Consider the following 16,778-nt stretch of genomic DNA (forward strand, 5'->3'; position numbering starts at 1 on the left):
TAGAGCACACAGTTCTCTATGATCATGGTTTGCCTTCAATTTGCAGTGCCTTGAAAAAGTATTAAGCCTCCACAACTATTGTCACATTTTACTGTTACATTTTCAAAATTTTAAATATATTGAAGTAGGATTTTTGAGCTAATCTACAAAATGTGCATCATGTCAAATCAAAAGAGAAATTCCTAAACCTGTCAATGATTTACTAAAAATCAAAAAAATAAAATTGTGAGGCTGAAAGTGTATTCATCCCCTTTGCAATTTCCTCAGGTACAGTACATAGTGTTACCAACTCAACCAATTTGGTGATCTAAAAAATTAGAGGATCACCTGCTTTCAATGAATTCATAAGAATAAATACCCCCCCTGCCCCCCACCCCCATCTGTAAGATCCAACAGTATGTAGATCTTCAACAGACTAATGCAAAATGAAGACGAGCGTTCAAGATAAGTCAGGGGAAGGATACAAAACCATCTCAAAGGCAGTGGACACATCTTGAAGCTCAATGTCCTGGAAAAAGTAGGGAGAAAATATGAAACCATAGCTATAGTAGGTGACTGCAACTGGAGATTAAGCTATGGTTTCATTTTCTCCGTACTTTTTCAGGGACAGGTACTTGAAAGAGCGGCTACCGTGACACCAACAGTCACTGAATGAGCTGCAGGAGTCAATGACTGCAACTGGAGATGAAGTTCATGGCTGCACAATCTTAAGGCCTTGCACAATTAGGGTATTTATGGAAGAAAAGTAAGAAAGAAGCCCTGCTTTTTTTTTAAAAAAAAAAAGGAATATCCCTGCCCATCAAGACTTTTCAAAGCATCAGTTAGAAGATACTGTAAAGATGTGGAAGAAGGTTTTGTGGTTGGATGAGACTAAAGTGGAACTTTTTGGGACAACACTAAGTTGTACATGTGGTGTAAATCTAATACTGTACATTGGCCAGGTAGCACCATCCTTACTGTAAAGTATGGTGGAGGTAGCATCATTCTATGGGATGCTTTTTAGCAGCAAGGACTGGAAATCTGGTCAGGATTAATGGGAAGATGCATGCTGCTAAATGTGGAAAAATCCTCCAAACTAGGGAGGAAGTTTGTCTTTCAGCAGGACAGTGACCCAAAGCATGCTGCTAGAACAGTAAAGGTGTAAAAACCATGTGTCTATTTTCTGTCTGTATTGTATTTTGTGGCACGCAGGTTGGACATAGTAGAAGCAAATAAGTATTGTAATGTTTTCACACTTTGTCTTAGTTGTTTAGTCTAATGGAAAGAAGTTGAACTACAGAGAATGTTTTTGTTAACTTAAATATGTATAGAGCACTACTTCAGATATCGCTAATTAGAACTCATAGTTGTACTGATTTGAATGCAAAGATCACTATATCCTAATTGAGTTTCGTTAGTTTTTTATCGCTATAAGATCATTTGTCTTTGCTGGTTTTGTAATAAAGAATCAAACATAACTTTTTTGATTTGGAAATTTATTATTTAGAAACATGCCATACAATTTGATTACCCTGGCTTAGTCTTTTGGCAATTTTGGTTTGCAGCAACCACTGCATTTGCCAGTTTTTTTAAAAAAATGTTATACCAAATGTCGCCAGTCTACAGCAAAAGATTTCCTCAGACCCATTAGCAAAATTGGAATTGCAACACTGAGAGCAACACATCGGAAGCAGGAGCAGCCTGAGACGCTTTTGTTGATTCATGCTGTGCATTTATGGTTTGAACACGGTTATGAATGGTCGGTGCTGCCCATCCATTGGGGCCTATTGCTTGATCATGTGGTGCTTCCATAAGGGTTTGTCTCTGAAATTTTCTGGTTGCCAACATTTGAATTGAAGGCTGTTTGTTCGTCTGGTTTAAGTGCTGTGGATGTACGGGCAATTTTGACTACATTTATTGAATCAAATCTCTGGTGTTGTGGGTAAGGAGTTAATTTTGAGTTATGCAACTAGAGAAAGTAACATGAGTGTATTGAAGCGTGGAATTGTGCCAACAACCCTGCAGTAGGAGCTTGCAGAAGAGCAATTAAAACTGAAGCTATGGTTAGTCTAATCGAAAGTATTCAAAAGGAGTATGAAATAAATGTGAATACAATTAAAAGTTTAATACCATCAATTAACTAGTGACCTTGGGAAATTTTTCAAATGCCTTACAAGTGCAATCTCGTTTTAAGGGCTTGACTAATCCCTGAAGCTATTAGTAAGCAACATCTTGTGCTAATCTCATTACTTCCCAAGGCCGAACAAGAACAGAACGAATGTTTTTCAAACTTTGATCACTATTGCAGTGCATTCATAGAGACTACGAAACAATGATTGACCCAGGTGTGTTATATTGGAAATTCATGTTGCTATAACAAGTAAATGTGTCTTGCCTTCCAACCGATATTTACCAAAATCCAAGTCATGTTTTGACTAAGCATATAGCAGATGACCCACAAGATGATGTGAAATCAAATGACTGAGTCAAATGTCAGCACTCAAAGCTTTGTTGCTGGAAGAAAATTTGTATCTACTATCTCCTCTGCATGCATTTAAGTAGGCTGATTTAGCTGCATTAATGGCACTTCAGTGATTATTGAAGGTCAAACCTGTGCTGGAGTAGCAAAAGGAAAAATTTAAAGAAACGATGGAAAAGCTTGAGTTGGAGGAAGAAATTGCCATACATGGCTAAAGTTAAATGTGCTAAGGCCTTCAAGCGTTGCGAGTGTGTGAATTTTTATTTTGAAAGGGCACAGAGAGAAACAAAAGCTCTCCATATTAATGTTGATTAATTTGTTCCTCTCGTGTTTGGGATACGTTATCAAAATCCCAAAGAGGTAGTTCAGGGTGTTTACTGTCAGCATGAGGCATCTTGAACTTGTCTCCTATCCTACAGCTCGACATGCTCGTGGGGACATTAACTTATAGCATGGAACCCCACTTGTTTTTGATGAAAGAAGTCAAAATTATACTATTGATATTACAAGGAAGTAAAATGAATTATATTTATTGGCACAACGCATTTCATCTTTGTCCAAAAGAGATTCAAATAATCAATGAAGAACTATTGCAATGTCATGCATTCATCTGGGCTTTTGAAAACTGTTGATGGCAAGACTGGCATCTGTAGTGACTGCCTCACTATCCTTGAATAATACACTAGAGGTTGCCCTAATGAACTTGTCAGAAGTTGCTAGTATGTTTGACCTTAAAGGACAACTGAAGGATAAGGTTTCTCTGCAGGAACATTTTTGGTATGAACAGAAAATTGCAATCATCTTTATGCAAAAGGCTCTTTCTTGGGTACTTACCAAATCTGAAGATGTGAAAGCTCTTCAAGACTGCAGGGTTTTTTTTTGTTGGAGGCTATTGTAATGCCATGGAAGAAGTGCAGTAGCTGGACATGTCTGCTAATATGTTGTCATAAAGAAATAGTCCTATAGGCTTGTAAACTGCAAGAAAGGCACAATCTGTAAGATTACTTACACTTTCTTGATTTTATAGAAAGGCAACTAAAGACATTCTTGATTTTATAGAAAGGCAACTAAAGATTGCTACACACCCAGTGTTTGGTAATGTACAGGTTGCCACATCACCAACAATAAGCAAAGGTGTGAACAGAACTAAGTCAATTTCATTCTGAGGCTAAAACTGAACCTGGAGCTAATGGGAGGGAAATGGTCTTGTTAGCCAAAAGGGTTTGTTCATTCTGTGAGGGTGAACATGCTTTGGATTTGTGCCCTCAACTCAATAAGAGGGCTCATAGAAGATTGCCTTCCCAAAGGAAAATGATGTCTGCTTTGGCTGTTTTTTGTACAGGACACATCAGCAGGGATTGTAGGATGTGTCTTTCATACAAGGTATGCAGTGGCAAGCATCCCAGCATACTTCATATTCACTCTAAAAAAAAATGCAGAATCAAATCAAGCCATGAAAGAATCAGACACAGCAGTGAGTAGTGCCCTGGTATCTAATGGCCGTACAGGGGGTGGTGATCATGACTATAAACTTCCCAGAGTTCCAGTACCAGAGAAATCTAAGAAGGGAACACTCAGTGGTTACTTGTGTAATGGAGTAAGTACAGCTGTATTTTGCACAGTGAACCTCATGATCAACCTCAAAAAACGACGCACATTCTCTAATGCACCGTGGGTCGAGAGAAGATTGTGAGTAGCAATATCATTTTAGAATTCGAAGTGGCTGGCTTCTACAAAGGGAACATTCCATGGCAGAAGCATTTCCGGGTATGGTCTCACCTGAAATATGTCCATTTACAGAGACCTGTTCAGAACTTGAGCTACCGATAGAGATAAACGTGTCTGAAGTATTGGAGCTGTTGCAAGTGATTTGTAGTATTATTGATGGATCCCACGTAGTTAGAACAATGTTGCATTGAACTGTGAATGACCACTGAAAGGAGACAATTGTGATGGAAGAGTGTATGCAGCCAGAGCTGACAGTTACCAGGATTTCAGTTTTAACTTGGATAAGCTTTGGCAGCAGCAGTCCAAGACAGATTTCTCTGAATGCAGTCAGGATGAACAACCTGCTTTGTCAAGAGAAGATCGCAAGTTCATGGAGCTGGCAGATGACCACTACCAGGTTATTTTACCTTTGAGAAAGAAAAAAGGTTAATATGCCAAATATTAAGAATATGCTGAACCGTATGCTCCAAATCTAAGGAAGATGTTCCAGAAGGATTTGTCCTTTCACATTCATTACACAACTATCATGAAGGATGTCATTTCCAAAGATGATGCCAAAAGAGTACCAACAGAGGATCTGGAGCACAGTGATGGGAAAGTTTGGTATATCCCACATTATGGTGTTTATTATCCCAGAAAAGAGAAACTTTGTTTTGTGTTTGACTGTGATGCAACTTTTCACATAATGCTCAGCTTTTACAGGGACCACAACTTACTAGCTCACATATTGGAGTCAGAACCAGATTCAGAAAGCAACCAGTGATAATCATGGCAGATAGTGATACTTTCAAGTTTAAGATCATGATCCAAAATGGACCACTCACCAGAAGGGAAATCCTCTCCATAGTTCTGTCTAAGATCCTTTAAAAATCTTGAGTCTGGTGATGCTATCTGCTAAAAGAAAAGGTCCATGATTGTGTGAGAAAGGGCTTGCCTCATGAGTGGACAAGCTGGCCGGAACTCTGACAGTTGGAAGACTTCAAATTTGTTAGATTTTTTGAAACACCTGGATTTTGGAGAAGTGATGTATAATTACATCACTTTACAGATGCAGGTGAAGATGGCTGTGGAGCAGTGACTGGCCCATTGTAACACAACACATGCTCGCAGGTGCTTTTATCTTGGGAAGATCTAGTTTAGCTCTGTTGAACTCAATTTCCATCTCATGTGGAGCTCACCATTACTACGATAGCAAGCCATATGGACACTCGAGGAAGGAGTTACACATGCAGCTTCAAGACTCGGTATTTGGGACTGATAGTACTTCTGTGCTGAAGTACAGTATATCAAAATCGAAATTTGCAAGTTCCAAACCTTTGTTTCAGTTTGAAAAATTCTAATGGTCTCACAAGCATCTCAGTGGAGGTATACAAACACGTCCAAGCAATTCAGTGGATGTGGCCTCTAGAAGGTTGAATGGGAAAATATTCCTGAAGAATGGGACTCAGTATCTTCAACCTAAAGGCTGATTTATACCTGTGTGTCACATCGATGCCGTAGGTGTCGTGTACACTACACTACCCTATGCAGAAGGGTGACGTGCACCTCTCCAGAAAAGTCACTTGCGTGAAAAGTCAGACCACAACGACCGTGATTGGTCTGCTTGGTAGCGTCGCATTTCCTCCTCAGCATTTCTGGTTGCTTCTCTGTTTTGACAAAGAAAGTGATTTTCAGATGAATTCCCAAGTTTGCAAAGAGGAGGAAGTGTGAAAAGGGACAGCCATATTTCCAAGTTCAATCTAGTACTGAGTTGGTATGCGGCTTAGTATGCTAACCATTGCCTGAACAGTCTAAACATCCTGTTATACTGGATCTTCGTACCTCAGACCTCATTCTGAGGCACGTACATCAAGAGGTTGGACACGGTGGCCATAACCGCATTATCCATGTTAGACCAAGGATACTGGCTTCCTGTTGATAGTACAACTATAAGAAGATTCCTATCTATGTTGTTTGTCGACGGTTGCATACAGCTCCAGGATGCCATACATGGCAGACCTACCTCCAGACATGATCTCTCCAGATGAACAGCTGTAGAAGTGGATAACTTTGGACCTTTTGAGGTGAAGAGCAGGAGGAGTACAGTGAAGAGGTACAGGATCATATTTACCTATCTAACTGTTCGAGCTGTTTACATTGAAGTGGCACCTTCTTTAGACAGATTCTTTTGTTACTGCACTTCAATGCTTTATGGCAAGAGGAGAACAGGTTCATGAGCTGCGCTCTGATAATGCGACAAATTTGTTAGAGCTGAGGATGAGTTGTGAGAAGCCATTGAGAAGTGGATTCACAGATCAATGATGTCCTCTTTTTAAAAGGAATTGAATTGATTTTTTTTTACCCCTCTGCCTGGTTCACATCAGGGAAGAACAAGGGAAAGACATCAGGTTGCGAAAGATCCTCACCGTCATGAAGGTTCAGAATCTTGACAGAGGATTTTCACATAGTCCTTTGTGAAGTAGAGGCTACTATCAGTGGTCATCCAATGACTAATGCATCTTCTGATCCCAGTGATTTGAAACCACTAACACCCAGCTATCTGCTGCTTCTGAAGACCTCACCATCCTTGCCACCAGGATAATTCCAAAAGGAAGATATTTGCAGTGCCAATGAGAAGTATTCAGCCCCCCCCCCCCACCAAAAGTTTTCGTGTTTTATTGTTTTACAGTGGATTTAATTTGCCTTTTTTGACATTGATCAACAAAAAAGACTCTTTTGTTTCAAAGTGAAAACAGAACTCTACAAAGTTATCTGAATTAAATACAAATATGTAATAATTATTTTGTGTTTTATAAGTATTCACCACTTTTAATATGACACCAAATCATCACTGGTGCAGCCATTTGGTTTTAGAGGTCACGTAATTAGTTAAGATGTCCTAATTATATATAAATCTGTGTGCAGTCAAGTTGTTTCAATTGATGAAGTAAAAATACTCCCATATCTAGAACGTCCAACTGTTGGTGAGTCAGTATCCTGGCAAAAACTACATCATGAAGACAAAAGAATGCGCCAAGCAACTCCACAAAAAGGTTATTGAAAAGCACAAGTCAGGAGATGGATATAAGACGATTTGCAAGTCGCTGAATGTCCCTCAGCGTAAAGTTAGTCAGTCATCAAGAAAAGGAAAGAATATGGCACAGCTGTAAATCTGCCTAGAGCATGCCATCCTCAAAAACTGAGTAACCTTGCAGGAAGGGGACTAGTGAGGGAGGCCACCAAGAGACCTATGACAACTTGGGAGGAGTTGCAAGCTTCAGTGGCTGAAATGGGAGAGACTACACACTCAGCTATTTCCCCGTTGCTTCAACAGTTGCAGCTCTGTGGGAGAGTGGTGAAGGAAAAGCCACTGTTGGTGGGGTGGGAAGAAAAACTCACATAATCTTGGCTAGAGTTTGCCAAAACACATGTGGAAGACTCTGAAATCAGCTGGGAGAAGATTCTATAGTCTGAAACCAAAATCAAGCTTTTTTGCCATCGGACTGAACGCAACGTTTGGCGTATACCAAACGCTACATATCATCAAAGGTACAGCATCGCTACCATGAAGCATGCTGGTGGCTGCATCATGCTGTGGGGATACTTCACTGAAGCAGGTCCTGGGCTTGTGAAGGTAGAGGGTAAAAGGTGAAGGTGGAAAGAGCTTCCAGTAGAAGTGATAGAGGCAGGTTCGGTATTGTCATTTAAAGTAAAATTGGATAGGTATATGGACAGGAAAGGAATGGAGGGTTATGGGCTGAATGCGGGCCAGTAGGACTAGGCCATGCCAAACGCTTACTCTCAAAGCGTTTGGCACGGACTAGAAGGGCTGAGATGGCCTGTTTCTGTACTGTAATTGTTGTATGGTTATATAAAATGAATGCAACAAAATGTAAAGAAATCCTGGAGGAGAACCTGATGCAGTTTGCAAGACAATGATCCCAAGTATAAAGCCAAAGCTACACAGGAATGGCTTAAAAACAACAAAGTTAATGTACTGGAGTGGCCAAGACAGAGTCAATCCAATTGAGAAATTGTGGCTGGAATTGAATAGAGCTGTTCACTTATGATCCCCATGCAATCGGACAAAGCTTGAGCAGTTCTGTAAAGAAGGAAAATTGCTGTGTCCAGATGTGCAAAGCTGATAGAGACCTATCCACACAGACTCAAGGCTGTAATTGCTGCCAAAGGCGCATCTACTAAATACTGACTTGAAAGGTGTGAGTAATTGTGCAATTAACTATTTTATGTTTAATAATTGTAATAAATTTAGATCAATTTGTAGAAATTTGACAGTCTTTTCTGATTATGTGTCAAAAAAGCCAACTTGAATTCATTGTGATTGTAAAACATTAAACAGAACTTCCAAAGGGGGATGAATACCTTTTGTAGGCATTGTGTGCTCATCCCAGATGGAAACGGTCGAATACATGTCAAACTTGTTTTGGAAACAGTGGGTCAATGAGTATTTACCACAGTTACAGTAACATCAGAAATGGTCAGGTTTAAAATGGAATTTCCTCCCAGGAGGCATTGTGTTTCTAGTTGACAAGAGTGCCTCGAAACTCATGGACCGTGGGAAGAGTCATTCAAATCCTTTCCATACGAAGAGGATTTATGCACAGGTGTGCATCAAGACAAAGACCAAAACCAGCTGTCTGGACAGACCTATAACCAAGATCTTTCTTCTACAGGAGGCAGAAGTTTGAGGAGGTACAGCTCTAAAAGCTTCATGACTTTGATTTAATGGAGAGTTGTGGTAAAAAATCACTCTGTACTGGGCTAAGTGCTGGTACCCTCTGGCCAGGAAGACTGTTAAATGATTGGAAGAAGAAAGGACGTTAGTATAAATATTAAGATGTTGTTCTTTGCTAGTTTCGAAATAAAGAATCAAACTTACCTCTTCGATATGGAAACCATTTTTTGGAAGCACATCATACAGTGTCAATTACCTTGGCTTACTCTCTGTGGTTTTGGTTAGTTTTCTTGTAACCGTTGTATATGGAGTGGCTTCAGATGAAGAAAATTGATGTCTTTGAGTGGTCCAGTCAGAGTCCTGACCTTAACCCAATCAAACATCTCGGCAAGGCCTCAAGATTGCTGTCTGCTGCCATTCCCCAACTAACCTGGCCCAGCTTGAGAAATTTTGCATGGAGGAATGGGCAATTCTTGCTGTGTCACATTGTGCAATGCTAATAGACTTAGCCAAAAAATACTCGAGGGCTGTAATAGCTGAAAGAGGTGGTTCAGCTAAGTACTGAGCCAGGGGGGCGGTGAATAATTTTGAACTGCTGACATCTGTTTTTTTGAATTTTTAGGTGTTTTGTGCTTTTCAATTTGCCCTTTTTTTTGGGCTCTACTGTGGAAAAACAGCATGTCATTCACAATTAGAATTTCTCAGTTAACTTGATTCAAAATTCCTGATTGTAATATCCATTTAAGCTAACAAAGGGTTGGAGGCTGAATACTTTTACAAGGCACTGTATGTGTGAACATTTTAAAGATTCTGTTACGTGAAAGTATTGTAAATAGCTGGTTGTGTGGTGAGTAGACCTGAACTCTCAATTATTAGTGCCATAACTTTATTCTCAGCATTGTTTCAATCCTCTTGAAGCGATCAGTAGTAAATCAATGCATTGCAAGATGAGCATTTATTAAAAGTATTGTTATTTTGTTTAGTTGATCACTTCATAATTTGTAGTGTAAATTATGAATTGAAGTAGCTGGGGTGGCTGTACTAATTTGGATTATTCCACGATTGGCAGTCTCTATTTCTTGTCCTGATGGGCTCAATAAATAATATTCCAAATAATTTGGAGTTTTAGAAAAATGTGTTCAGTGGTCAGGTATGTTTGAAATCTATTTTTGGAATTTAATCCATTTGACTTTAAATTAAATCTCAAAATATTGTCTTTGTAAAGAACTTAAATAAAAATCACCATCCTAACCATTTGTTAACTCATAACCCCTTCCTCAAAGCAGTACTTTTAATTAAATGTCTTGGTAGAAGCTTTTTTTAAATTACTATTCAGAGGAAAATTTGCAGCCACCTTCTGTTCATTTTGTGCAGCCATCGCCTAGGTAAAGAATTATGTCAGTTCTTTTAAATGACTTCTTTAAAAATATTTTTTAATTTGTATTTTTTATTTTTATAACAGTAAAAGCAGTTTATTGCTATGTCAGTCACATTTTTCAAATGTTCATTCAGATTACTTGCCTGAATCTTTTGCAGTTTTAATTAATATCTTATATCAAGTTTTGATATACAAAAACCAGTAATACCTGATAATATTGATACTTTTTAAGTTTGCAGAACCTGAAGTTCTTTTAAGTGTTTGATGTATTTGCACTGAGTGCTAAAGATTTTTTTTTGTTAGGTCTAGCGATCACTGATGAAATTCTGCAAGGCAAGACAGACTGGTCTAAACTTTTTGAACCACCCAACTTCTTCCTAAAGTACAAGTGAGTATACTTTTTTTTTCCCCAAAGACTACACAAGCTATAGTTTCGTAATTTTGTTGCAAACTTTTGAATGTTTATTACCTGTTTTTGAGAGACCTGTTCCATTTTGGTGGGGGGGAAAAATGTCAAAATATTAACAGCATTTTTATGTATTATTTAGACACTTGGAGATGCAGGGCAACATGATATACAGTAGTTAGATAAAAGTAGACAGTGATTTTTATCAACTGGAAACTAACAAGGATTGATTACATTAATTATTTAGCAATCTCTGGTGTTCGAAGACACTGCTGGAATTCAATTTCTTTCTTTTGAATCTGAGTATCTCGATGTTTGAATTATGTTTTGTGAATGAATTCACCACCTGCGTGGCTATTTATCTTGGTGATTAATTTTTGAATCCTGGCAAAAGTATTAACTGATCTCTAATTCTACAGGATCCCTCCCTAGTCCTGCAAAGCAGCAAGATGTTATTTAGTTCAGATTCTTAAGATTTTCTGATGTGAATTTCTTCAGTAGGCTCTTTGAGCACTTCTATGTAATATATTATTTATTTATTTAAAATTTCTTGCATGTTTAATTGATAGATTTTTATTTTATGTTATTGCTGCTCGAAGCTGCATAGATATGATTGAAATGCGTATATTTTTTAGTTGAAAAGGGTTCCTTGAATGGTAATATATTCTGCAACAAAGCATAACATTTGCAGGGTTACTGTTTGCGATTGCCTAAATTTGCGCATTTGTGAGATTGGACACTTCTGAAATTTGCAAAATTTCCCTATGGAAAAGAAGGGTTTCACTCCCACATTTTGTATGGTTTTGTATGTCTTACATAAGCATAATCCAGAAATCAACATATCACATCGAAATGACAATTATCACTGCTGTTGTCATTAACATTGTCAAGATATGGCCCTTGCAAGGTATTTTCTTGATATCATTTGTAACTTCATTTTGTAAAGACAGTAAATGAGTATTTTCTTTCCTGTACAATGTACAGTTAAATGATGTGACTAAAAGAGTAACTTTACTATGTTCATCACTCTGAAGTGAGACCATGGCTTGTAGCCTATGGATTAGTGATTAGACCAATCTTGGTTCCAGATTTTTTTTAAATTTTCCACGTATGTGACAAGTATAGGGATGTTCTAGCATTAATGATTCTTGATCTTTGAGATTCTCTTTTTATTTCTTTCATTCTGGTCTTCTATGACTAAGCACTGCTTTTTAATGTGTGTTCACTAATCAAGACAGTTCAGTGCTGCTTATTCCCTGTGGAATGTGTCAATATTGAAATTCTTGAGGGAAGTGCTAAGATTTTTTTAAACCTCATTCTTGGTCTGCCATATAATCATTTTCCCAAAAAGTAGTTGTTTTTGTATCCTGACGAAGGGTCTCTGCCCGAAACGTTGACTGCTTGTTTCAACGGATTCTGCCCGACCTGCTGAGTTTGTACATGTTGGTTTGACCACAGCATCTGCAGTTTACTTTGTGTTTGTTTTTGTATTCTGTCGTCTGACATTATTCTGATATGTCCTGCTTAACTGATCTGTGATTCTTTCAACAAAATGCTGGGGAGACTTGTTTAGAGTATAATCTTGTGTGTTCCAAATTTTGTTTTGCTACTTGATGTATTCTTTGCAGATAATTTATGTGGAAGTGATTAAGCTGTCTGGCATGTGTCCTTTACACTGTCAGTGTCTCACCGGTATAAGGCTGAAGTGGATATGACAGTACTACAGTATGTCTTCAGCTTGATCTCTAGACTGATTCCTCCTCATTGGTCTTCCAAAAGTGGAGCTAGGGTATTGCTCTCCTCTTACTGACTTTGTCATCAATATTGACTGATCTTGAAAGTGTCAGACAATTCGCAACGTTTGGTGCCGAATGTATTACATAAGAAACCATGTATATTATCCTCCTCTTTGTAGAAAAGTTGGTTGCATTAGCATTGTAACAGAACAGACTTTTTCAATGTTATTTCTGTTTTTGCATGACTTTTAATCTCCAATTTGCATATACTGTAATTGATTTATTTTCATCTATATTATGTATTGCATTAAACTGCTGCTGCTAAGTTAACAAATTTCATGACATCCTGGTGATAATAAACCTGATTCTGATTTATCTACATGATTGAGCCTTTGTTTCCAGCCTGAGAAATCATTTATTATTTTGCACAAGAAGTATGTTTTGCTTTCTCATTGGAAATTTGCCTTTGATTTATTTTTTCTATGGTGACTCATTCAGAGTTTAAAATTGGCCTTTTCCTATTGAATGTCAAGATCATGGCACAATGTGAAAGAGGGACTGCTTTAGTGTAATTTTGTTATCACAAAAGCATCCATCCTACATACCTTAATAATGAAGCCAAAATTTGTTACATCCAAACCCCATTTCCAAAAAAGTTGGGATATTTTCCAAAATGCAATAAAAACAAAAATCTGTGATATGTTAATTCACGTGAACATTTATTTAACTGACAAAAGATTTTCAATAGTCCAACTTAATTATATTTTGTAAATATACACAAATTTAGAATTTGATGGCTGCAACACACTCAACAAAAGTTGGGACAGAGTTAAAATAAGATTGAAAAGTGCACAGAATATTCAAGTAACACCGGTTTGGAAGACTCCACATTAAGCAGGCTAATTGGTAGCAGGTGAGGTATCATGACTGGGTATAAAAGTAGCGTCCATCAAAGGCTCAGTCTTTGCAAGCAAGGATGGGTCGTGGCTCACCCCTTTGTGCCAAAATTCGTGAGAGAATTGTTAGTCAGTTCAAAAGAAACATTTCCCAACGCAAGATTGCAGAGAATTTAGCTCTTTCAACATCTACAGTACATATAATATTGTGAAAAGATTCAGAGAGTTCAGAGACATCTCAGTGCGTAAAGGGCAAGGTCAGAAACCACTGTTGAATGCGCATGATCTTCGAGCCCTCAGGCAGCACCATCTAGGAAACCGTCATGCTACTGTGACAATTATAGCCACCTGGGCTCGGGAGTACTTTGGAAAACCATTGTCACTTAACACATTCCGTCGCTGCATCCAGAAATGCAACTTGAAACTATATTACGCAAGGAGGAACCAATACATCAACTCTATGCAGAATCACCGGTGAGTTCTTTGGACCCAAGCTCATCTCAGATGGACCGAAAGACTGTGGAACCGTGTGCTGTGGTCAGATGAGTCCACATTTCAGCTAGTTTTCGGAAAAAACAGGCGTCGAGTTCTCCATGCCAAAGATGAAAACGACCATCCTGATTGTTAATCAGTGAAAGGTGCAAAAGCCAGCATCTGTGATGGTATGGGGGTGCATCAGTCCCCACAGCATGGGTGAGTTGCATGTATGTGAAGGTACCATTGACTCTGAGGTGTATATTAGGATTTTAGAGAGAAATATGTTGCCATCAAGGCAACATCTCTTCCTGAGACGTCCATGCTTATTTCAGCAGGACAATGTCAGACCACATTCTGTACAGGCTACAACAGCATGGCTTTGTAGATACAGAGTGCGTGTGCTTGACTGGCCTGCTGCCAGTCCAGATCTATCTCTTATTGCAAATGTATGGCGCATCATGAAGAGGAGAATCAGAGAACAGAGACCACGGACTATTGAGCATCTGAAGTCTTACATCAAGCAAGAATGGACAAAATTTCCAATTGCAAATCTACTACAATTAGTATCCTCAGTTCCAAAACGATTAAAAAGTGTTATTAAAAGGAAAGGTGATGTAACACAATGGTAAACATGCCTCTGTCCCAACTTTTGTTGAGTGTGTTGCAGCCATCAAATTCTAAATTTGTATATATTTACAAAATACAATTAAGTTGGTCAGTAAAACTATTGAAAATCTTTTGTCAGTTAAACAAAGGTTAACGTGAATTAACATACCACAGATTTTTGTTTTTATTGCATTTTGGAAAATATCCCAACTTCTGGAAATGGGGTTTGTAAATTTGCCTTAAAGTTGCATTCATTTTGATCTATCTAACTCTTCAAATAAATTGTTTTGAATATCCTGAAGATGTCTAAACCATCTCTTCTAAGGTTTGCTCCTTTACCATAGTCCTCTATTCCTTTATTTCAGAAGCCTATTTACTTTATACTTCCAGTGACTTAGCTTCCACAGCTGTAGAACATAGAGAATTACATTTACTCTGGGATTCTCACGCACTCACGCAATTGCTTTATGATGAGAAAAGACATTTATACTTTTTTTTAGGGTAACTATTTTCTGGTGATTCAATAAAACTGAATTTTCTTTAGGTTGAGGCTTTGTGTAAAGAGTTTATAAATTAAGATCAACGATAGAAGAACAGAATTAAGCCAAGCAGCCCAGCAAGTGTATTCCATCATTAAATCATGGCTGTTTTTTTTTTAAACCCTTTTCTCCTGCCTTGTCTCTGTAAACCTTATCAAGATCCTTTCGATCTCTGCCTTAAGTTTTTATCACGACTAAAGCCCGAGTCTTGTGTTTGTATTAAAAGCAAATATGCCCAGGTTTTACCCACCATTCCCTTTTTTGTTTTAGTACTTTTGCTTGAGTTTGTATTTTGCCCAACGAAGAATGTGTTGCTATCTTCACTTTACTATCAACTGTCCAACTACAAAATAATGCAGCTTTTAATAAAACTGTATTTTCAGTTTGAAATTTGCCTCTAATCACTTGCATAATACCTAATAAACTATTTTGCACAAAACAAAGGCTGAGAGCCAGCTGAGATTCCTGGACACTTAATTTGGGGTATTTCCTCTTTAATCTTAGTACAGGGTCTGTAAGCCCATATTTTTCATGAGATTATACAGCTGTGAAAGGTTGTATGTTGCTTTTATTAATTTGTTTTTAATTAAGTGCCTTGGGTGGTTTTTATTTTACATGTTTCTAATGTCAAGATTCATATTGTCTATCAAAGTTCCTCCTTGTGTTTTTGTGGGTCGGGCTTGTTGAGATTCTGCTGCTGTATTGTTTCAGAGTACTCTCAGCCAAGAGTGTTTACCCTCATGCATCTGTTCCAGGTATAAAGTGTTGTACTCTAGTGTTTGAATCCAAGGTTCTTTTAGAAGTCAGGAACAAGGCATAAAACATGTTTCTTCATGGAAGTTTCCTTAAGAGTTGATAGAACAAAGGGAAGTTGAAACGAACAGAGACAGGGGATCTTACTAATTGAAGAGAGAAGCTAAAGATGGTGCCAAGCATGAAGCAACTGCTTTTATACCCAGAGTAAGAAAACTCCATTCAAATCCATAGATGAGAGACAACCAATTAGAAAATACTTATTCATTACTGCAGTAACATTAACCAATGAGAAAACTCTTATTGTTGAAGTACAGAGAAGCTTTCAGAATTATACGTTGTATAGCCACTGGAAGCATATTAAGCTGCTATGTATATGAAAGCTACTTAAAATATAAGCAGATAAATGATTATTAAACAACAAAGAAAATGACAATTCAAGTTAAACAGTCAGATCCAGCAATTCTGTCTTAGAGTTTTCAGATGTAATGATTTTTAAAATTAGAGGCAGAAAAACTTGTACCTGTGTTACATACAAAACAATCAAAAACTACTTGGGTTATGAAATATCAAAAGGTATTGTATACAGAGTATTAAGATTATGTCATGGTTAGGCAGATTAGTGAGTTTGAACTATTGTTAATGATCATCTTTAAGCAAAAAAAATGTAAATTATGATGAGCACTTTAATATGAATATTATGACTCATAATGTTAAGTAACCCCAGCTTCCGAGACTTGAATGAATCCAAAGAACTCCCATCCCTCAGATCAGTGTATTTTAGCTGCTGCTTTACAGATATAAGCAGCCAAATTAGTTATGTCTTCAGATTTGTCAGGTATACAAGTACAACAATCCTTGCCTATAACAGCGCATATTTCCCCTTAACAGCTAAGAGAATGCCATGTGGTTTTGAAGAACCATCTTGCGCATGGCAAACATTTGTGTTGTTACCTTTCCCAAGGCTTCAGCAGGGTCATTGTTTCTAAGGCTGCAGGAACATTTTTAATCTCTCTATAAAATGGAAATAAAATTGATACAAAATAATCTCTTTATAAAATGTCTAGAAGTAAACGAGACTCCTTAAGGTTGTTATAGCTGAGGTTGGTTATGGGGACAAGCTCCC

General features: G+C 37.8%; 1 protein-coding gene across 5 annotated transcripts in view; it reads left to right on the plus strand.

Annotated features, from left to right (window-relative positions):
- Positions 1–16,778, plus strand: part of LOC132402911 (poly(A) polymerase gamma-like) — a 60,028-nt gene that overhangs the window by 26,427 nt on the left and 16,823 nt on the right. For 3 of the 5 annotated variants that reach the window (XM_059985997.1, XM_059985998.1, XM_059985999.1), the window contains one exon: positions 10,543–10,627. In XM_059985997.1, the coding sequence (XP_059841980.1) occupies positions 10,543–10,627 (85 nt within the window). The other 2 variants (XM_059986001.1, XM_059986000.1) reach the window with 2 other exon arrangements.

Source organism: Hypanus sabinus, chromosome 12 (genome assembly GCF_030144855.1).
Source record: "Hypanus sabinus isolate sHypSab1 chromosome 12, sHypSab1.hap1, whole genome shotgun sequence".
NCBI lineage: Eukaryota > Metazoa > Chordata > Chondrichthyes > Myliobatiformes > Dasyatidae > Hypanus > Hypanus sabinus.